General features: G+C 40.3%; 1 protein-coding gene across 1 annotated transcript in view; it reads right to left on the bottom strand.

The window, feature by feature from the left end:
* LOC140944584 (codanin-1-like) overlaps positions 1-23,976 on the bottom strand; it is a 40,099-nt gene that overhangs the window by 10,729 nt on the left and 5,394 nt on the right. Inside the window, exons 6-26 of the mRNA XM_073393706.1 lie at positions 23,756-23,810; positions 22,123-22,191; positions 21,849-21,964; positions 21,508-21,597; positions 20,587-20,662; positions 20,003-20,091; positions 19,046-19,153; positions 15,502-15,553; positions 15,170-15,241; positions 14,048-14,191; positions 13,022-13,188; positions 12,696-12,774; positions 11,182-11,286; positions 9,679-9,733; positions 8,224-8,277; positions 7,550-7,623; positions 6,643-6,716; positions 5,513-5,642; positions 3,405-3,484; positions 2,345-2,408; positions 1,555-1,633 (exon numbers count right to left, since the gene is read on the bottom strand). Coding sequence (XP_073249807.1) covers positions 1,555-1,633; positions 2,345-2,408; positions 3,405-3,484; positions 5,513-5,642; positions 6,643-6,716; positions 7,550-7,623; positions 8,224-8,277; positions 9,679-9,733; positions 11,182-11,286; positions 12,696-12,774; positions 13,022-13,188; positions 14,048-14,191; positions 15,170-15,241; positions 15,502-15,553; positions 19,046-19,153; positions 20,003-20,091; positions 20,587-20,662; positions 21,508-21,597; positions 21,849-21,964; positions 22,123-22,191; positions 23,756-23,810 — 1,832 coding nt within the window. The remainder of the gene's footprint in view (positions 1-1,554; positions 1,634-2,344; positions 2,409-3,404; positions 3,485-5,512; positions 5,643-6,642; positions 6,717-7,549; positions 7,624-8,223; positions 8,278-9,678; positions 9,734-11,181; positions 11,287-12,695; positions 12,775-13,021; positions 13,189-14,047; positions 14,192-15,169; positions 15,242-15,501; positions 15,554-19,045; positions 19,154-20,002; positions 20,092-20,586; positions 20,663-21,507; positions 21,598-21,848; positions 21,965-22,122; positions 22,192-23,755; positions 23,811-23,976) is intronic.

Below are 23,976 nucleotides of genomic sequence, written 5' to 3'. Positions count from 1 at the left end.
GTTTTCACAGAGTAATCTAGTAAACAGATTATAAAAATAACCCATGCACACAATTTGCATGTGAAGATGTTGGTCTTTGGCCCTTTCACAATTCGTACGTTAAAAAGAGGCAAATTGTTTTACTACAAAATTTTCTTAAACGATCTTAAGAAATCACCTCGGCTTTATTACAACATCTGCAATTAAATTATGTTTCATGCAACGTCAAGGTTGATAGCCTAACATTTATTAACTTCCAAGAAAATTATCAAACTGGCGAAATGTATTTCTACTTATATCATGATTATTGTGTCAACTAGCTTCCTCCAATTTTACTCCCTAACGCCACTGTTTCTACTTAAGTTACGAATCTTTACTAAATAGAACGAAAAAGGTCGGTTGAACTTTGCAAGCGAGAGAATAATATTTTTAAAGCTTGTTTACAGGATTAACAATACTCGATACAGCTTTCAAAAAAATAAACTGCCTTTTAAACTTCTAAAACCACATTTTATTGGGCGCATACTTTCGAATTAAAGTCTATATCTAAATATCAATTATTGCTTCATTGGAAGAGATTTGAAAATATATGATCTTTTATACTCTACTCAGTTGTAGCAGGTGAAACAGAACTCACACTGACGTGCGTTGTACCGATAGCCGAATTAGGTCAGAAATGCCTCGAAGCAGCATCCACACTTAAACATGAACCCTTAAACAGCTGCATCACTGTTCACAGTGTTTGAATCATGAAGATATTTTATGTAATGCTTCCAAACACTTGTACCCGTAATAAAAGACGAAAAAATTGTGAAGGATCAAGATGGCGGGTCTCAAAGTGCCCTTGTTCGACCTTTACCAATGCCATGTTTAAATAGATGCCAAGATCTCATTGGTTCCTAAGCATCAACTCGTAGTACCTTCAACCCAATTGGCTCTTGCAACAAACATCCCAACATACAAAGCCACAAAGATACATACGCTCACACCACTGACATATGAGCTATTTTTTCAAAATAGCTCAATAATCCAAAACCGGTGTCCATCTCGCACGTCCTATTTTCCTTACTGAGAGCCTGGTACAGGCTATTCGCAAATGGGAAAATATAAATAAGCACAACCCCTGAATAAGAGCTGCTCTAAAGTAAGCGCCGTGTCAAAAAGTCAAAAAAATTTATACAAGTGCTGCGGTAGGTAGGAAATCAGAACAAATTTAACCGATTCACTGAAAGAATAAACTTTTTTCTCAGTCTCTCCATGCAGGGGCAATGATCAAAGCTTAGACTCTCCAAGTCTAAGTGATGCACGTGTAGGTAAGAAAACCGTTTTAAACTGTGCGTATTTTGGAGGACGATCGATGTATAATTTTCACTTTTTATATTTAAGACATTTCTTGTCTTGCACGGGTTTAAATCAGGCTATAAACACCTGGAATGAAATCCCTAAAAGCACTGAGAAACTGCAGGCATTGGCAGTCCTGGCTTCAAAAACTTATGTCAACCACCTACAAAATGTAAAAATACCAATTTCTTAAGACCAGCTTTATTGTCATAACGATTCACCCCATCAGCTTACTTGGAAATGTTGTGTTCACCCAGTCCATAGTTTTCTCTTTAACAAGTCTTTTTGTGATATTAGCTGCTGTCATAACTACCTTTAAAAACAAAATGAAGGAGACATAAAAGCATAAAGACACAGCAAATTTGAAAACAAATTTAGTAAGCAAGAAAAACATCAACAAGAGATTCATGTGTAATGCAAGGCGCCAAATCACATCGTTCTGTAAGAAATGGAAGGACGAAGTAGAGACGTAAGTTGTCGGATTTGAGAAGCATTAAGAAAATAACATTGTTTCTTTACTCCTGATATATTACAAAAAGTTGCTCTTATTGATATACACTTATAACATTCTACATGTTACACGTACTTATCTTTTAAAATCAATTTTGCATGAAGTTGACTTAGGACAATATTGCAAAATATCGAACATCTGTTCACTCTTCAGTGAGCAGAGAGTGGGTGAGCTTGATGGCAGGTTCGACAATATTGAATGATTTAATCTGAACGCGCTAACATTTCCTCCAAAGAGCCATGTGGAGCCAGTTAATCAGCTGGTACAGAAACTATTGCTATTCTCGAGACGTGGAATGTAGCGGAATGCTACTAATTTCCTCCTATAAAGGATAACACCTGATCTTCCAGGCATTCTTAAAAATGAGGACCGATCGCGTAGCGTGAGTTTACTTTTTCTGAGGCAGCCGACATGCGAAGAAATTAATCGATATAAGTTACAGTTTCAGAGGACTGGGCTCCCTTCAATTTTCTTTAGAGCACAGCCTTGGGATTTTAGCTCCTAGAGTCACACCTTCGGGTCCATTTCCTCAGGGCAAAGGCTCTCAAATGCATTCACGCATTTCTTCTTCGAAGACCTACAATGACACACACACACACAGTTAGGAATGACAGAGTGAAGGAACCAACAAACCAAACAATCCTGAAGATCAAGGCAATGCCAATGGGCCCTTTGCAAATGTGGTCACACCTTGCTGGATGGCAAGCAAAGCAGTGGGACCTTGAAAAGAAAGGATGTTTGCCTTTTGGACAAGGTAATCTCTTTGTATTTCTTTCCCCTCTGCGTCATTTACTATACAGCAACGTGTTTTTTTTCGTACAATGTGACCGTATTCTGCAACCTTAAGGGCCCATCTGTAATGTTACAACGGGTGGCGAGTTTGGGAGACATTTTTCTTTACATCAAGGGTTTGCATTAACGCTTAAACTAAGGGCGCTTTCCAAAACTCAAAACTGGCTGGCCGGACTGGTCATTTGAAAATAAAGTAGAAGTTTTTTCTTGAACCTTACCTAAATCCGACCACATTTATAAATAGACTTATCTGGATGAATAGTCTTGCTTAATAATGGAATCTCTTTAAATCTGGACCCGTCTGGCTAGCCAGTACTAAGTAACAAATGAAACGTGCCCGAAGTAGCCTGCGTAGCAAGCGTTTCTGTGTGGTTTCGGAGCAAAGAAAGACCGAAGAACGACAAGGAACGGGATTTTCGGTTTTCGCCGCGCGAAGAATGGAACGAGAGCCAAACAATGCAGGGGGGGGGGGGGAATGGAAGATAAGGTCACTGAAAGAAGTAGAACAAGAGGTCATTATTACGAATAATAACCTACTGCTCCACTTCAGTGGCCACAATAACGACCGGGTGGTTCTAACAATGGAAAGAAGCGTTGAATCGCATAATGCCCTCGCTCCTAGGCCTTCTTAAAAATAATGACCGAGCGCGCACAGACCTAAGGTATTATGCTAAATATAGGTCAAAGTAAAGCACATCATTAGATAAGTGATATAATACTGTGAACTGAACAAATCTGCAATAGAAGTGTAAAAGGCTGTTTCACTAAAGGTCGTACTAACTCGACAATCTCCACGGCCTTCTTCACCCCATTATCTGTTACAGAATGAATTATCTTCAGAACTTGAGGTCGGCACTTTTCCTAAAGGATAAAAAAAATGCACAAACAAAGATATATTGCAGATGATCTACGAGATCTTAAATGGAGCAGCTCATCCTTGTTGAAAAGTTATTCATTAAAATTTAATTTACTCACTCAAAAACCATACCAGTTTTGTATGTATGGGCGCTTGCAAAACTGAGTCAGAGCTGCTGGCGGCCGGGAAAGTCATTTTGCGAATGAATAGACCAATGTGGAAGGGCAGTCCTGATCAACAATGCAATTCTCTTAATGACTGGTCTCACCGGCCAGTTCTGACCTTATGGTAAGCACCCTTTGCATTTGTCTCCAGTGTTCTTCCTCCCACCCCAAAACTTTCAAAACGCATATAAACTCAAGTGCTTTGGGCTATTCATACATGAATACTGTTTAGTGCATCTTTTGGTTAACAGAGTGCACACTGCACAACTTACATTCAGGAGTTCTTACGTTCAAGGGGTCTTACAATCAGAGGTTCTTATGTTTAGGGGTTCTTGCATGCATAGGTTCTTACGTTCAGGAATTCTTACATCCAGGGGTTCTTAAGTTCAGAGATTTTTACATCAAAAAGCCCTTACGTTCAGGCGTTCTTACGTCCAAGGGTTATTACGTTTTTGAGTTCATAAGCTCAGGGGTTCTTACGTTCATGAATTCTTAGACTCTGGGGTTCGTAAATCCAGGGGTTCTTACATTAAGGGTTTATTATATCCAGGGGTTCTTACATCCATGGATTCTTACGTTTAGGAGTTCTTACATCCAGGGGTTCTTACATCGAGAAGATCTTACATTAAGGTGTTTTTACATCCACACTTTGTTTCATCCAGGGGTCTTTCATCAAGGAGTATTGCATCCAGGGATCTCACAACCAGGGGTTTTATGACCAGGGTATTACATCCAAAGGGCTTACGATCAGGGTTCGTATGACCCGGGGTCTTAGGACAAGAAGTTTTACGACAAGGGCTCTTACAAACCCTAGGTGTCTTAAAATTAAGAGTTTTACCACCAGGCGTCTTACATCCAGAGGTCTTACGTTCAGGAATCTTACGATCAGGGTTATTACGCTCGAAGGTATTACACCCAGGGTTCTTACGCTCAGGGGTCTTATATCGAGAAATCTGACGTTCAAGGCTCTTACGTCCAGGGACTTACGACCAGGGTCTTCCATCAAGGCTTCTTACAATAAGGGGTCTTAAATCCAGGGGACTCACATCGAGGGATCTGACGTTCAGGGCTCTTACATCCAAGGGACTTGCGACCAGGGGTTTTGCATCCAGGGGTCTCACATCGAGGGATCTGACGTTCAGGGCTCTTACATCCAGGGGACTTACGACCAGGGGTTTTGCATCCAGAAGTCTTACATCCAGGGGTCTTACGTTGAGGAATCGTACGATCAGCGGTCTTGCGACCAGAGGTCTTACATCCAGGGATTCTAACGTTGAGGTTTTCTTATATCCAGGGGTTCTTACGTTTTAGGGTCTTACGTTCAGACGTTTATACATGCGGGGTTTCTTACCTTCAGGGGTTTTTATATCCAGGGGCTCTTTTCCAAGGGTTCTTACTTTCGAGGTTTCTCATGTTCAGGGTTCTTACGTTCAGGGGTTGTTACGTTTCTGAGTTGCTACCTTTAGGGGTTCTTGCGATGGGGTGTTCATACATTTAGGTGTTCTCTATTCAGTTCAGGGGTTTTAACATCTAGCGGTTCTTAGGTAAAGGACCCTTTGAATGTAGGAACCCCTGAACATGATCATTTACGTACGCGATCATTTGCACATGCTCACAATGATATAATCGTCAGCTACCGCCTATTTGTTGTTGCTGCCTGATAATTCGATAGCGGTCGAACTTGCGTTTCTGCTTTTCTGAACGAAGGCTTTCTTTTCTTGTTAATTAAAAGCTTAGTTATAAAACAGGTGTGGTAAGATCCCATCACGCAGTCCACCATAATAAAAACAAGTGGCTTATTTAACCGAAGGGCTGATAAAGAATACCTTTGGTTGAAAATTTTGGTGAAATGTTATATGTCCAACTAACCTTTGCCTGATCAGTGTTGCCATTGTTTGATAATTCACTATTCATGAATTGTTGAATTCTCTGGACTCCTGTTTCGAGCAGAGATGGAACGACGCTGCCTTTTAAGGACGATATTATGTTGCTGCACAATCTGATTGAGACAAATAAAAATTCCGGTTTTAACTGGGTTTAATATGTGTGTTTTGTGATTGATTTACCTCCTCAAAATTATCAGACTAGTTTGTGAGCGTCTATGGTGGTTCGGTCATTGTAAACAGACAAGGATTTAGTGTTGTTGGCATTCATTCCCCATTTGTTCGAAGGCCAATTAGCGCTAGCCCTGGGTTAAATTTTAATCCCGGTTTCTTTTTCTTATGTTAAAAGGCATTTTCTGGGATAATTTTTTGTGTTCATTTTAGAGCATCCAATCATCAAATGGCAGACCAAAAGAATTTAACTGAATTTGCTTTTTAAGCTTTTGCATCTAAATTCAAATTTCGCACTTTTCCTGGGTTATCTTAACCCTGCTTTGAACAACCCGGCCCAGAACACCTTGGAATCGTTCGTACCATTTCCGACCAAATTCGGAAATCTTTTGAAGTCAATGAGTCAACCTTTGAATAATCTTAATTCTTTGGTAGTCTCTAAAATATTCCAGCTCAATTAACTTAAAACTTATGGCCCGGTAAGTCGAAAATAATCGACCATTTCCGAATTACCACAACCCCTGTGCCAAATCGAGGCTGAGTACGAAGCCTGCGATAAGATGATTTTTAAGTCTCGTGCAAGAAAGAAAAGCAGAAAGGCTTTGCACTAAGCTTCGTGTTGAAGTGGAATTCGGATATGGTCTATCGGTACCCACAAAAAATTGGGATTAACTGCACTTCTCTCATTCAATCAGAAATAAGCATTTTTTACGACTGCATTTTCAGATGGTTAAGCCAAAGTGACTGACCAGGAGTAACAAGAACAGAAACAGTAAATCTTTATGGTGCCATACTCTCCAAAAGTAGGTATCAATCTGTTTACAATAAAGGTCGTGTACAATAAGGTAATAATAACGTTGCGGCAAGTGTTATCGTCGTCTGTTTGTTAGTTAAATTAGTGTCAATCGATCAATAATCGCATTCAAAGAATACTTTTAATCTTGCCTTTCTACTGTGAAGTCAGACAGCCTTTTCACGAAATCAGGTTGAATTCTGAAGAAGTTCTCTTCCAGCTGAAGCTGTAGGGAGAGACCAGCAAATATATTACCACTGAAGTCAATTATTGAAACATTCGACATATATTTTTAGGCCTCATTCATATCGGAAAAAGTTGTCCCGGGAGAGAGGGTCCCCTCCTTTTATAGCCGAGTCAACTTTGGCAAAAGTTTATAAGAGAGAAAATTGGCCCCTATCGGCCTTTGCCCGAGCCAAAAGCTCGCGAATTCTCTAATCGCCCCGCCTTGACCGAGTTGACTCGGCAGGCCAAGTCACAATGTTTATAAGGAGAAAAGTGGACTCAGCTAGGAGGATGACCCTACCATCGAAAAAGGGTGACCCAGCTAGGCGGGTCAGCCTCCTAGCCAAGGCAACTTTCTTCTTCATGTAGTTTTGTAAGGAAATGTAGAAAAAGGTGGCTCGCCCAGGGTAGCTCGGACAAGCGGGTGACCTTTCTACTGGGGGCAAGTTTTCTCAATATAAAAGGGGCCTTCTTTTTGACTCGGTGGAAAAGGTTCAATGGTAAAACCCCTCAAATAAAACCTCATCATCAGGTTTGTTAAGGGTGTGTCAGAAATACCCCAGTGTGACTGACCATATGAATCTTCCAAAGTACCTTCACGTGCTTCTATGCGTGTGTTTGTTATCTTTTTCTTACTTTGAGCACGATTGTTCTACGTTTCTTTCTTCGACAAAGTCCGCGGGTTTCGCTCTTCGCTACTGCACAGCCAAAACGAATCTAATTTACCACACCATTCAGATAAAATTACTCAAACTTTAGAGCTGCATTTAGTAACATCCTTACGATGTTTGATCAGGCATCAATAATTGTGCGAATATTGTTAGTTAAACTCACTTGTAGTTGTTTGTGCGATGAAGAAATCCTGGTAGGTTCACCTGCAGAAACTGGTGTTATCTTTTTTACTGGGCCTACAAAAACAACAAACCCACACTTGGTATAAACAATTAGTGGTGCATTACCATATTCATTTTGCCAAAGTGTAGGTACATACACACACCCCTTGGATACGCGCAACGACCATGTTTGTAAAGACCATTTGTGAGTTCCAAAGCAGCAGTTATCCACACGTTACTTGGAAATTTTATAACTACTTTTTTACTATTTAGACTTCGATACATCTATTTGGAATCTGATTAAAAATACTCACACACTCTTGCCGGGGAATCAGAATTTGCAACATACATGAACTACATGCTGGAAGGTATGATTCTAATGGTACACGTTGTAATAACCCAACCTGAGGAGTGCAGTAGGCCATTTTTAAGATACCTCAACCCTCTGTTTCAAAGCGAGGTTCGTACAAATAAAACTCACTTTTACCACAAAGGTTTTACACAAAACCTCGTTTTGAAAGCGAGTTTTTGGAATTCGTACATGGCCTGTTGTCCTTAAACTTAAGCATCTGCATACTTTGCGCATGCGACATTTAGTGAAAGGTGACATCAATATTTACTAATGCTTGTAAACGGACAACCAAAACTATTTTATGACACAAAAAAATAAGCTACCTGTTCTGCCAGACAATCCGGCAGCTGCTTCCACAAGAACGGATCTAATTTCACCTGTTGAAACAAAGGTAACATGACAGTCAAACAGGCCACAACATGTAAGCCTAATTTTTCGATTTGGGGCGAGTGCGGAAAAAAACATATATATTACGTCAGACCGTTCAAACGACATCAACTCACGTCTAACGAGCGACAATTTTTCAAGAACAAGGCTTTCCCTGACTCTCTTTTAGGATACTTCATCATAATCTCAATGTTTTAGGAAACCTTTTGGAACATAGAGAACAATAGTTTTGAGAAACTGGAGAACAATTTAAGCTAGTGCGGAGAATTCTAAACGTGAAGGTAGGTAAAGGAATTGCTTCTCTCGGGAAGATCTTAATCCACCCCCGCCCTTACGTTTCTCCTTATAATAAATGAAATCAAGCAAAATGGAATGGAATTATACGGGCCCTCAGCTGAGAAATCTAACTGCATGATGTATCTTCCTCGGAGACCCAGGGGCAGTCGGTCGGGTCGGGAGAAAAGGCGGGACGAAAGTTTTCAAGTATGGGCGAAAGAGCCCCTAGGTACCGACTCTCACCGAACTATTTCCAAAAAATTCAAGCGGATGCCGGCTCCTGATTGGGCCAAAAAATGCTTTGTATTATTGTGCTCAATCGGCGAACAGTTTCTCCTGAGTTCTTTTCGTGAGTTCTCCCGACCAGAGTGACTGCCCCTGGGTCTCCGAGGATGCTGATGAGCCAACACTCTTATTCACTAACCTGACAAAAGGGTTTGTGCAGATTTTTGAAAGCAAAATTCGAGACGTTTTTCAAAACAATATTTCTTTTTCTGGACTCAAATAAGCGATCGACAGGAACCTTAAAAGAGCAGGAACCACGCTCTTCCCATGACGCGCTGATTAAGTAAAGTTATCACAATGCAAAGTGGACTTAAGAGAGTTCTGAAACTTTTCATTATGTGGCTGAACGGTTTGGTTACAGGTGAGGTTAAATAATATTTAATACAAGATTTTAAGTGAAAAATAAAACCTCCAGGCGCCGGTTGTTCAAACGTTGGATAGCGCTATCCACCGGATAAAAATCTATCCACTGGATAACGCAATTGGTTTCCCCAATACTTATCCACTGGATAGTGATTTATGCGGTGGATAGCGCTATCCAACGTTTAAACAACCGGCGCCAGAACTTTATCTTTATCTCTATTTTCCAGCTCTGAAGGAAAAAGGGGTTTGCAAATTTCAACACTCTGTGCGAACCCTGTGATAACTTCGGTCGTTTCCTGCGCATGCTCTACCAAATATACCGCTGAAATTATTCAAACGTCTTTCACATAATCCAACACTTCGCTGAACAAGGTGATGATGAATGAAAGTCTCAGAGGCAAGACTGCTTTCTGTAGGTAATTACTTTTGGAATTAAAATGATTGTAAATGACAAAAAAAAAACATACCAAGATACGGACAACAAGAATACAAACTAGTTTGATCCACCAGCCCACTTGAATCCTGCAGGATAAAGGAAGAAACAAGCAAGGCAGACAAGGGATTAGGTCGCGAGCCTTAAACAAAACATTGTAAGATAGTGGCTCCAAATTTGAGATTTTATTCTTGAAAAAGATTTAACTACATAGTATCTGTTGTAGTTTAATTCACGTATGGCAATGTATGAAAATGACCTTGAAACCAAAAAAATATACAGCTATAAACTCAAACCACAACATATCCACCTCCTAAACCTCGCTGTTTAACTTCTTAAAACCATTCAAAAATAATACATGAAGAGAAAAATAAAGGTTTGGAAATATAAATGAAATCTTTTTCTATGATTTTTTGATCATTGACAGGTCGTATTCAGTACTAAGTAGTAGTTAGTAAAGCTCATAACGTCTGTCATGAGATATTCACTCAGACAGCTTCAGGGGAGAACATAAAGCTGTCAGAACGAGTTGTTAAATAAGCTATCAAGAAAACACACAAATGACCCAAACAAAAGAAAAGGAAACGAGACGGAGGTAACGTTCGCAAAGACTTCTGGTACTGTTACTGGGAAAAGGGGGGAAATATTGACTTAAAATGGCGTCGCCAGTGACGATCCCAGAAGTCTTTGCGAAAGTTCACTCGGCCAAGTTTCCTTCATGTTTCTAAAATGGCAAATGGAAAGAATGATTTCAAAAGTCAATTAAAGTGATGGTTTCTGGGAGCTTGGTGGCTACAGAAAATTGAGGCCTGCGCTCAAGCTCTCTCCCTATATGAGGAGAAAGGACACTCTGTTAACACTCTGTTGCAAGTATAGACAGAGGAAAACCATGTCCTAACAAAGTTTCATTTCACAAGAGGCAAGTAGGTTAATACAGCAAACGTGGGTGGGTACAAAAGGTCTTTTTGAATCTTTTACAAGACTTTGCTCTCAACATTGTCTCCTAGCAGAGCAACTTAAAAAACATGAAGGAATTACTACAACATGCTAGGATAACTACGAGTACGAAAGATCACCCGAAGAGCTGAAACACCTTTTTATGTCTTCTACTGTGTTTACAGAGTTTCCACGATACGAAGTCTCTACTTTTTCTTGCAATTAACTGTTATTTGCGCTAAAGCCCTATCCTGTACCCCGTAGAAGGATTAACCTCCCAGGCGAGTCAACTTTAGGAACGTTTTTGTGAAAAAATGTTCCCTTTGCCCGAGCCAAAAGCGCTCGCGTACGCTCTGATTGTCTCACGTACTTTGACCGAGTTGATCAAGGGCGAGCCAAAGTGATTACACGAATAAACGTTAGCTCGGCTTGGAGGGTGGCTCTATCATCACAAAACGGTTCTCCACGTTTTGAAAGGAAATGTATGAAAAGTTAGCTCGCCCAAGGAAGCTCGCGTAGGCAAGTGTCCCTTCTACCCTAGACAACTTTTTTCCATATAAAAGGGCCTAAAGATAATATTCTATAGACTTATTCCGCATACCAAAGTGATTTGTGATCCAGAATTCCTCAACGGAAGTTCACTGTCAGCTGATACGATTTCCTCTGCTAAGCTTTTAAAGAAGAAGGGCGCAGGAATAACTGGAATCTAAAAATTTAACAAAAGCTGAAAAAGTCGTTTAGCGCAAATGGAAATTTGTACCACGCCAACAGCTTTCCATTAACTTAGCATTTGCTGTTCATTTTAACCACATAAAAATAAGTACTGTAGTTCGATGCCATTTGGACCAAAAAGAATTGATAATCCAAAGCTGTACCCGTAAAACAAAGCTACATGGCTACGTGCCTACGTTGTGGTTCAATTATTTTATCCTTGGTTTAAATTTTGGTTTCTTTGTTTCGGGGTATGGTAATGTATGATAATGAAGAAAAACCAAGGATAAAATTGAAACACAACACCTACACTGCTGGGTGGCTAACTGGCCACAGGGCTAAACAGCTACGTGGTTGCGAGATTTTGTGGACATGAAGCACCATGGCTAGTGGCTAAGCAGCAACGTAAATACGCCGCTTCGGGGCTCCTTGATTACAGGGCTACACGGATACGTGCCTATAGGCTACAATGCTCTACGACTAGGTGGCTACGCGGTTACGCGGCTACCTGGCTTTGAAGTCAGCAAAGATTCGCGTTTACTGCACTGCTAGAATGAGCAATGTTAACTAGAGCCAGTGGGTGTGGTAATAATAATCGGATTGGGATTTATATCATAACATAGTCAAATCATAGCCTGTGTCGCAGACGGAATCAAACCCCGGTTAGTAACGTCTACGAAGTAGCGCCGAGGCCTATTTCCCTTTGGCAAACGGTCGTTGCCACCATTGGTGACCAAGCCTTTGGTCATGTGGATGTAATATATTCCCTGGATTAAGTTACAATAAGGCAAATAATACGTTTTTGAATAGTCTTAGAAAGAACGACGGAGAAGCCCAAGTTGAATCAACGTTAAAAATTATGGAAAGGGGTAGGGTCACTTGTTATTGATGCAGCAGTTAAGAAAAACAGTTTGCTAGTGTATGTACTTTTTTTTTCGGAATTTTGCTGGGTCGGTGTGGTAGTGTAGTGATAAGGGAGAGAGATTAGGATACGAAACGTCCGGGTTCGAGGTCCAGGTTCGACCCTTGGTTGCGATTTTCTTTCTTTTTGATAGAAACGCTTCAACTAACAGGCCAAAGATTTCCCAAGTGTCTTAAAAATGACAGCGACCGTTTACGAAAGAGACAACTGTAGCGCTGAGGTCCTTGTTCTTGGCCTTCAACGGACTCAATGATTACCGGAAGTGTTTCGAATTTCCTTCCAAGCTGATTGGTAAATCAACAATGGTTTCTTTCACAGGCCAATCATGGCACGTACTCAAATCCTGGTACACAGATAGGGGCCTAAAATAAAAATTCTGGCGCTGTTTCTCAGACGTTACTAACCTGGGTTTGATTACGTCTGCGACGGAGGCTACCTAATCACAACTGAACAGGGGTCACATTTCAATGTTCTCTACTCACCTCAAAAAGCCATCCAAGACAAGATACAAGAAGTAACTTGCTGTGATTCAATTCTTGCAGGGAACATTCAGCTAACTCTCTAAAACAAGAGATTTATACTAAATAGTTATACAATAACATACAGTTAATATAATTTTCTCGCGTTCATTAAAACTAAAGCATTTTTCAAAGATACTTTTGAGCAAGTTAAGGTAATTTTCTCGAAATAAAAGGTTGTAAAAGCAGCCTTCCTCTTGAAATGTAGAGGACTATTTTTCTTTCGACAGACACAAAAAAATACAACGGCAACAAAGAAACCAAAAACACCACCGGGAAAGCGTATTCACCTGTATTTCCTACTGAGCCAACGAAGGACCATAGAGAAGTAGTCCAACAGAGGAGCCAGAGGGTCCATCATACTGAGATACTCTACAGCCCATGGAACGGTAAGCACCAGTCTCCCACGGCAAGATGCTTTCTTGAGATAGCTAAGAACATCAAAGTAAACGGGAATCTGAAACAAGAAGAAAAATATGAACGCAATTACTGGTGTTGATTACTTTTCAGGATCGGAAGACCTTATATAACAATGAACTTAACCAGGTTGGCGTCCAGCGGTTTTTTAGTGAAAATCAAGGTTTTGGGTAGGGTACTCAGTCTCGCGGGCTCATAAAACCTGGTCTCGGTCATTGTTATTTAAGGATTTTACTAAGAATCAGGTCTTAGGTCTTCGGCTCGGGGAAATTGCAGTCACAGTGAATTGGAACTAATTCACATTCGCATAAAAGCCACCTTATGCCTTTTGATGGATAAGTTATGGGTGAAAAATTTTGCATAAGGCATAGGGTGGGCTGATAGAGAAAATTTGCCAGCGCCGCTGAAGGGGAGGAGGGTGGGGAAACTTGCTTGCCCGTTGTAGAGTAGACTTACGAGAAGACGGCGAATTTGTTTGCTAGGGCGCATAAAAGGCCTAGGGGATTTCCCTGGGGACTGTAAAGGACCAATAGACTGCTTCCGAGGGAGCACGCAGTAATCTAGTTGATTAAATCGTCACGCGGCGGCTTTTATACGAATGAGAATAGGAAACTCTTCGAGTGATACTGCTAAGGGCACGTTTGATATCAAGGAAACAACATTAAAAAAACAAAAAATATCGCAACTTAACTCTATTTCACGTTGTTTGATCACTCCCTGCAAAAGTCGTCTTGACTATAACGTTTTCAATTTGATCTATTTTGACTGATCACCATCTTTTTGGATCCGACGTTGAGCAAGATTGATCGTATACGGTTTTTGTAGTGGCTTTTTTACCTTAACTAAACATTAAAAAAACACTTCATTTTAGTCATCAACAGATTAGATTACTTTCTTACCTTGTTTCGTATTTTGAGTGTTTCAGCAACAACCACTTGTGAAGTGGTTTCAGTGCCGTAATATGGCTGAAATAACAGGAAACCAAGAAACTTGGCTAAAATTCTGATCTTCATTAAACAGCAGGTAAACTCTTGCTTTAATTCCTAAGAACAGTAAGTTTGAAATATTCACAAAAATTCGCAGAACAGATTCTTATGAATAAGATCGTCCAAAGATTTAAAAGTTAGAGCCAACATGCACGTTCGAATTCAACAACGACGGTACTAAATAAGGAACGTGAAATTGCGTTCTTTAAAATTTTATCACAGAATTAATTCTTGGCTTGGCAACCACGTGTCCAGGCAGTTTTGTTGGTGGTCAATACAATAAAACTCTTTCCAAAGAATTTACATGAAAATGGGTTTTAATTCTCGGAGGAGAGAAATGCTTTTGTTCTTGACCACCAACATAGACGCCGTGAGGTCACCTAGCTGCCAACCAGTAAATAAATAGTTAGAGAGCCCAGTTACAAAAGGATTTGGCGTTGTATGTTCACGTCCCCCTATTCCACAGAGAAAAGTAAATTTGCGTGCTCTTAGGCAAGACATTATGCCAATTATTCTCATCCACTCAACTTCGTCAATGTAGGCATATTCTAATGCAGTAGAATTCTTAGAGTCCAGTTCCAAATTCTGTGTTGTGTCGTTCTGCGTATTGCCAAAAATCCTCGGGTAATTTTACGTGGTCATTGTACAGAGGGTAGGAAGACTGGAATCTACCGTTAAATGTGATGGGCATAACTATAGTTGTTGTTTTATTCAAAAGATGCTTTTCGTTGTTGTCGTCGTTGTCGTTATTATTCTTTGTTCGTTATTTTTGTCATCTCATTATAGTAATATTATTAAAACAAATGCAATGTCGACTTGCCAACTTCCATTTGAATGTTTTTCCTACATTAAGATTATATCTACAAACCAATATCGGAAAGGACGGACAGAGAGCACCTTAGAAAAGCAATTTTGAAAACCAAACAGAAGCTTACAGTCTCGAGAAAGTAGTTACATCATGTGCAGGAGATAGAACAGGATAACACCAAGAAAGAAATTTGAAGAGATTCGGACACAACAACGAATCTAACCGACCTGACTTTGAATGGATGAATCGTTTCCACTTTCATTTTCTGAATCTAACAAGGGAAAGACTTTGCCATTGACCTGTAAAGAAATGCATGTATCCTTATATAATTTTAAGAGTAGACAAAAATTTGAACCACGTGACCAGCTTACCCCTCCTTCATTTTATCTACACAAAAACGAGTAGTTCGATACGAAATTTGTTTTCACTTTCATCACCTATATCTGACATTACAATTTCTCATTGTTCTGTGAACATGGATTACAAATTACTAAAAGCTGTTGTTGTTTATAATTACACACACAACAAAAACAAACACTATGAAGAATGTTTACTGTACCTCTGTTATCGTTACTATAAGCACGTCCATAAGATGTTGATTAAAAGAATAACTGTTGGTAAAAAGAGAACAGGGTTAAGATCAAAACACAGGCCGAGATCCCTAACACTTCGCTATAAAGGACACCAAGCTAAAACAGACACAAAAAAGCTAAATGGTCACCAAAAAAATTAAAAAGTTTCACTAAACTAAACCAACCCGAATAGTCCCCCTTGCCACCCAAGTCCCCAATCATCCAAGTCACCCACGTCACCCAAGTAACTATAGTAACCTTAGTCAGCCTAATGACCCAGGTAACCATAGTCACCCAAATCACCCATGTCACCCTAGACACCCTAGTCACCCAAGTCACCAAAGACACCCTAGTCACCTGAGTCACCCTGGTCACCATAGTCACATGGTCATCCAAGTCACCCTAGTCAAACAAGTCACCCTAGTTGCCCTGGTCACTTAAGTCACTCTAGTCACCCAAGTCACCCTAGTAACCCAAGTCATCCAAGTAACCCTAGTCACCTAAGACACCCTAGTCATCCAAGGGTGACTTGGGTGAATATGGTGAATTCGGAGATTTAAGTGACTAGGGTGACAAGGGTGACTTAGAGGAGTAGGGTGACTTGGGTGACTTGGATGTCTAGGGTGACTTGGGTGACTAGGGTGACTAGAGGGACTTGGCTGACTTGCCTGACTAGGGTGACTTGGGTGACTTTGATGACTAGGATGACTTGGATGAATAGGGTGACTAGGGCAACTAGGGTGGCTAGGGTGACTTGGGTGACCAGGGTGAGTAGGGTGACTAGGGTGACTTAGGTGACCACGTGATTTGGATGACTAGGGTGACTAGGGTGACTTGGGTGACGAGGGTGCCTAGGGTGACTACGATGACTAGGATGACTTGGGTGACTAGGGTGACTACGGTGACTTAGGTGACATGGGTGACTAGAGTGACTTTGGTTACTAGCATGATTAGGGTGACGCGCATGACTTAGGTGACTTTGGTGACTAGAGTGACTAGGGTGACAAGGGTGACTTAGAGGAGTAGGGTGACTTGGGTGACTTGGATGTCTAGGGTGCCTTGGGTGACCAGGGTGACTAGAGGGACTTGGCTGACTTGCCTGACTAGGGTGACTTTGATGACTAGGATGACTTGGATGAATAGGGTGACTAGGGCAACTAGGGTGGCTAGGGTGACTTGGGTGACTTGGGTGACTAGGGTGAGTAGGGTGACTTGGGTGACTAGGGTGAGTAGCGTGACTAGGGTGACTTAGGTGACCACGTGATTTGGATGACTAGGGTGACTAGGGAGACCTGGGTGACGAGGGTGCCTAGGGTGACTACGATGACTAGGATGACTTGGGTGACTAGGGTGACTACGGTGACTTGGGTGACATGGGTGACTAGAGTGACTTTGGTTACTAGCATGATTAGGGTGACCCGCATGACTTAGGTGACTTTGGTGACTAGAGTGACTAGGGTGAATTGGACAGCTAGGGTGACTTGGGTAACTGAGGTGACGAAGGATGACTTGGCCAAAACGGTGACTTGGGTGACTAGTCATCCAAGTCACCCAAAGTCATCCTAGTCAACCTAATCATCCAAGTCACCCAAGTCACCCTCGTCATCCAAGTCACCCAAGTCACACAAGTCACCCTAGTCACCCAAGTCACCCTAGTCACCCTAACCGCCCTTGTCACCCAAGTAACTATAGTAACGTTAGTCAGCCTAGTCACCCAAGTTACCATAGTCACCCAAATCACCAAAGTCATCCTAGAAACCCTAGTCACCTAAGTCTCCAAAGTCACCCTAGTCACCTGAGTCACCCTGTTCACCATAGTCACATAGTCATCCAAGTCACCCTAGTCACCCCAGTCACCCAAGTCACTCTAGTCACCGAAGTGACTCTTATCACCCTAGTCACGCAAGTCACCTAAGTCACCCTAGTCATCCAAGTTACCCAATTCACCCTAGTCACCCTAGTCATCCAAGTCACCCTAGTCACTCTAGTCACCCTAGTCATCCAAGTCATCCAAGTCACCCTAGTCAACCAAGTCACCCTACTCATGCAAGTCACCCTAGTCACCCTCGTCATCTTAGTCACCTAAGTTGCCCAAGTCATGCTTGTCACCCTAGTCACCCAAGTCATTATTGTCACCCAAGTCACTCTAGTCACTCAGGTCACCCTTGTCACCCAGGTCACCCTCGTCACTCTAGTCACCTAAGTCACCCAGGTCACTCTAGTCACCCAAGTCACCCTAGTAATTCAAGCCATCCTAGTCACCTTAGTCACCCTGACCCTGGTCACCCTTGTCACCCAAGTCACCAAAGTATTCCTAGTCACCCTAGTTATTTAAGTCACCCTAGTCACCCTAGTCATCCAAGTCACCCACGTCACCCTTGTCACTCAAATCACCCTAGTCTCCCAAGTCACCCTCGTCACCCTACTCACCCAAGTCACCCTAGTAACCCAAATCACCCTAGTCACCCTTGTCATCCAAGTCACCCTAGTCACCTTAGTCACCCAAGTTACCAAAGTCACCCTTGTGGGTGACTAGGGTGACATAGGTGACTAGGGTGACTTGGGTGACAGTGTGACTTGGATGACAAGGGTAAGTAGGGTTACTAGGGTGACTTCTACAATTAGGGTGACAAGGATGTCTAGGGTGACTACAGTGATGTGGGTGACTAGGGTGAGAAGCATGATTAGGGTGACTTGGGTGACTCGGGTGAGAAGGGTAACTAGTGTGACTTGGGTGACTAAGATGACAAGGATGATTAGGGTGTCTAGGGTGACTAGGGTGACTTGGGTGACTAAAGTGACTGGAGTGACAAGGGTGACTAGGGTGACTTGGGTGACTTGGGTGTCTTGGTTGATTTGGGTGACTAGAGTGACAAGGATGACTAAGGTGACTAGGGTGACTTGGGTGACAAGGGTGACTAGGGTGTTTTGGATAACAAGGGTGACTACGTTGACTTGGGTGAATATAGGGTGACTTGGGTGACCTGGGTGTCTAGGGTGACTAGGGTGACTTGGGGTGACTAGGAGGACCAGGGTGACTTGGGTGACTTTGGTGACTAGGGTGACTAGGGTGACCTGGGTAACCTTGGTGACTAGGAGGACTAGGGTGACTCGGGTGACAAAGGTCACTTGGTTGACTGGGGTGACATGGGCAACTAGGATAGCTTGGGTGATTTGGGTGGCTTGGTTGACTAGGGTCACTTTGGTGACTTGGGTGACTGGGATGACTTGTGTTACTGTTACTTAAGTGAACAGGGCGTCATGCGACTAAGGTGACATAGAGTGTTGTAGAGAAGTTATTACATGTTAGGAGTTTCACCATTTTTGCAATAGTGCGAGGGATTAATGTCCTTTAATACAAATAACTGTGCTAACTTTTCTCGTGAAAAAATTTCTTTTGGAGCTTTTCGCACTGTACACTTTTCGACATGATATGAAAAAACCTTTTGTTATATCTTGTCCTGGCAGTAGTTCTCTTTCTCGAATCTAATGATCCGTAATATAATTATTATTATTGAATACACAGAATACCATGATGCTGACTGTATGAATCCTTTGAAGAATTCCTGCACATTTGAAAAACTTGGGGAAAGGTAAGTTCCACCAGAGGAAGAAGGAGTCACAAAGCGTTCCTGCAACCTGGCCAATAAAAAACGAACAAATGAAAATGATAATTTAATATAATACAACTATATGGAAATACATGTCACACGCACAATGCTCTCAGTAACACCTTGTTCGATTTTATTCAGTTAGTATAGGTAATAGCATGATTTGTAGTGATATTTGGCATAAATACCACCAGTGATACTTCTAAAATGTTATACAAGTGAAATCTGAGACAATTTTGAAATGTCAGGAGTGGTATTTATGCAAAAAATATAGGGTACAAATCATGCTATTATTTGTTTATACTACTACCTGCAAAAGGTTTGTAATTTTCACTTGTAGGTATTTCAAGTTAAGCTGAAATACAACCACTCTATGCCAGACAAATAGCAGAAATGTCTAATGTAGTAGTATAATAATGGTAATTATGACAACTTTCACATAAAAGTGACTTTTTACTTTATCCCCATTCTCAATCTAATCCTGTTGGCCCCAAAATCGAGATCTTAAGGGTTTTGCTAATTTTCTGATGGTTGATAATTATTAAAAGTTCAATAATCCACGTTGCAGATATTGACTGAGAGGCACTTTTACTGATTGACAAGACGAAAGAGAGAGGTCCACATTTTATAAACTGTTCAAAATCTTAGTTTCAGAGATGACTGACTTGCACTTTGATAACCTACTAACACTACACTAAGAAATTACTTTGAAACGGACACATTAAGTGTAATAAACTTTAGCTGGGTACAAGTACATAAACTTAATGTACTAAACGTGCACATTAAGCACGTAAAATAGTGCTGCTCAGTCAATAACCAATACACTTGGCAGGACATTTATCAATCCATGTAAGATTAAAATTTGTCCATGTTATACCTTTGAAATTTTTCAGGGTTTGATTTTTGTAGATTACTCAGCATACTTGAGTTACGGAAGTCACTTCCAGTCCTTTCTTCTTCACACATCTACAATAACATTTTGTACCATAACTGTGTAGGAATTTTCTTAGATGTTTGTACAAGGAAAGGAAGAAAAAGAGAGAGAAGCAAAGAAGAATCTGGGGAGAAGGGAGTCTGGAACATAGAAGAGAGGAGGAGGAGGAAAGAAAGAACATAAGGAGAAGGGAAGCAATAAAAAATGGAAAGATAAGAGAGAGAAACAGAAAAATAGCAAAAAGTAGATTAGGAGGTATTGAGCCAGACAGTAAGGCAAGAAAAGAATAAAGAGAGGAAAGAAAGAGAAAGAGAAGGCCAAGCAAAATACACAAAACGATTAAAAAAAAACAACATGAAAGAGGTCAGGAGGGTTTAAAGGTAGAAACAAGAGGGAGGGCTAATCAGGAAGAGAGAAGGCAGAGATCGAGCAAGGAAAGGGATGCAAGGAATGAGAGAAAGCTCAAAGGAGAGGAGAAAAACATAGTGAAAGTGTGGAGAAGGGAGCAATGGATTCACAAATTCTACCTGCAACAGCTGCGACTTGAAGAGGCGTGCAAAGTGAGAATAGTTTGCCAGCTGTGGTTTTTGATTCACTAAGGCCCTGCGATGTGATAGTAAAAGCATTTTGTTATCATTGCAATTACTGCTATTATTATTATTATTATTATTATTATTATTATTACTTATTATTATGATGATGATTATTATTATTATTGATAAAGGACATGCAAATATTTGTTAATAATTAAGGCATTGCACTGTTGTTTTTTTCTTCTTTTTAGTAATTTTCTCAGTAAGAATCCGTTTAACCATGAAAAATTAATAGTTTTCTTAAGCGAATTAATTATTGTAAATAGGATTTTATTATTGTAAATAGGATATTATTATTTCATTGTTATCAATAAAATTATTATTGTTTGTTGTTGTTAAATCAAAAAGTGGTGGTGGTGGTGGTAGTGATAGTGGTAGTGGTAGTTGTAGTGGTCGTCATCATCGTCGTCGTCGTAGTAGTAGAAACTCTTTCATGCCATTTGCCTATGTCATGTTCTTACGTTGTGGCTGCTGTTCCAGGCATTGAAAGGAGGTAGCTCCTGGATAAGAGGTGGGGGAGGCCTCTTTGCTGGTCTTTTACCCCTTCCAGCCTCACCCACTTATAACTTTTGGTACATCTGGACAAAAAAGCTATTACTTGACTATTCAAAAAGGAACTGTATAGTAGTGTTTTCACACAGCACAATGTGTTGTTGCATAAATGTGTTCTTTGTTCTGATTGTTTTTTGCTTTCAGAATTAATTATTTGTGGATTTTCGCTGCATTTGACTCAGGTTATTATGAATTTGGAATGTCTGATTCACTCTTTTTATACCACAGGCATCATGAATTTAAACTACTAGCAAAAGTACATGTAAACATCACTTGACTTATCACATTATTCAATTACTGTACCTTATTCTATCTCCCATATGTTCTTCTATGTTCCAGCCAGCCACTGAGTTGCAGTCTTCCCATTCTCGCACAAGCTCATAGAAAACATCCCTGTAACAGTAAATATAACCCTGACCTTTGTTTGGTACAGTGTACAATGACATACAGTACTCCGTTAGGGAAACAGTGCACATGGGTGATCTTCCAGCTGTGTGTACAGGTAACCAAAATCATGACAATGTATGTTTAGAAATAAATCTTTTGCCATTATTAATTTTTTATTAATTCTGTTCACTTTTCTTAACTATTATCTGTGCCCATTATTACATAGTTGTGGAAAGTAAAATCCAGCAATGAATTACCTTTGCTTTCTGAAGTTGTGGAAAGCTCTGTCTGATGGAAAATTCTGTTTGTTGTCTCTCTCTACACTGAATGGAACCCCACCTAAGGGGGACTTGATAAAACTCTGCTCTGAAACCTTAAAAAGAGGATGAATAATCAGTGAAGTACAGGCACATTGTATAGAATGGTTAAGCTCATACAGCCATTTTAATATTACTACTTCAATTTCCTCACAGAAAGATTTCAAAATTAATGAAAAAACAAAAAAGTCATGATTAGAACAAGTATACCAACCTTAACAGCAGAGTGAGATTTGTACTTTTCAAGAAATGTCTCTTTGAGGCCTGGAGAGAAGTCTGCAATCTAAGGAGTCAATAATTATTTTAGATATACACAGTATGCAACATAATGCATATACTGTATGTACACTGTACATATATGCTGCATGTAGGTCTTATTCAAAAATACCATAATACTCTTGACTTGTGACTTACTAAACAATCTTCCGAAGAGAATTGAAAACAATGCTTAGAACTGCAAAACTTTGAAGAGAAAACAAAGAGTATCACAGTATTTTTGAACAGGTCCTATTGAATTTTTTGAAAAATAACACTCTTAAATTTATGAAGGCAGCACCATTATAGAGATATTGGGTCAGCCCAAAAAAACTCTATTATAGGTGTAATTTACAACTGATATGTTTTAGTGTATCTTAATATTGTTTTAAAAGTTTGCAAAAACGGCTACACTTGCAATTAATTACAATCAGGTAAATTACTGACGAAAAGTTTTTTTATTGAATTGCCACAGGTGGTACTGTTACAATTATAAATTGCCCCAGGGGCAATGGCATGTGTAGGACATGCCACTGGATTAGGGAGCATAAGAGCAACAACAAAGACAGTGAAAATATCGCTAAAAAAAATTGCATCCTTTCAAACTTTATCCCTTGAAAATGTCACTAAATGCGTCCTTTCAAAAAGAGAAAAGAAAAGTTGTTGTTGTATGTTCCTGTCCTGTATAAAACATGGCATTATATGGTTTCCCATTGTAGCCATGCACTGGACATCAAAGAAATATACTTGCTCAAAACACCAATAGCTTTTCACGTTATTGTTGTTGTCATCGCCATGGTTGCTTAACCCATTCGCCCCTGGGAATTTTGCCGAAAAACGCGTTTTGAAGCTAGTAATTGTCTGCCTATAAAGAGCTAAAACTTACCCTAAAGCTGTTTGCAGGTCATGCATTTCACAGCCTTCTGATCCAGGTGCAAAATATCAACTTACAAAATTTGAGCAGGTGTAGAAGGCAAAATTTAGAGATAGTTTTTGGGTGTAAAAGTGACACTGACAGCAGTCTTTTTCTTTTCGCTCTCTTTCCTCCCCTGTTCTTTTGCTTTTCTTGTTTCATTTTTTTCTTTTGCTTGGGCTTAAGTAGGAATCATTTTGGTGGGAACAGTTTTTGAGGAAGCTTTTAGGATCTTAGGATTAGATGAAAGGAAAAGTAGGTGGGTATAGTGAAAGAAGATTTTCATGGCAATATTTGGGTCAATGTTATGGTTTTTTGCCTTTTTCTCCAGTCTTCTTCTCGTAGGGTTTGAAAGATCTCTTCACCCTGCACAAGTTAGGGGACAAAAATGTCCTTGGCCGTTAAAACTGATGACGTTTACAAGTGGTAGAAGGAATGTACTCTGTAGATCTGCACAGGTGGTTATGGACAGTTTAGGGGTGAATAGGTTAAGCTCCCCATTATTCTGTGTGGACATCTTGTTTTAAAAATAAGTCAAGTGTAGTTATAATAGAATCATTAAAGGATTCCGAAAAATTTTATCAGTGATTAGTGATTTTTATTACAAGTAAAGAAACCATTAGTTAGAGCATAGATAAAAAGATAATGTGATGCAGAGAGCATGTTTGTGAATACTTACCCTTGGATTATCAGCCAATAAACGGAGTGTGTCTTTGTCGAGTAGGAATATCAATCTGTGGAAAATAAAGTGTAATCAGTCATGCATCCTTAATGATCAAGCGGTAAGGAATGCTGTAGTCATCCAAATCAATGCAGAGATCAAGGCTGGATTCTAGGAAAAACTGAAGGGAGTGCAGCGCTCTAAATCTGTGAAATCCACGCTTCCCGTCATATGATTTG

Source organism: Porites lutea, chromosome 7 (assembly GCF_958299795.1).
Source record: "Porites lutea chromosome 7, jaPorLute2.1, whole genome shotgun sequence".
In the NCBI taxonomy this organism is placed as follows: Eukaryota; Metazoa; Cnidaria; class Anthozoa; order Scleractinia; family Poritidae; genus Porites; species Porites lutea.
This window is presented reverse-complemented; position numbering and strand designations above follow the sequence as displayed.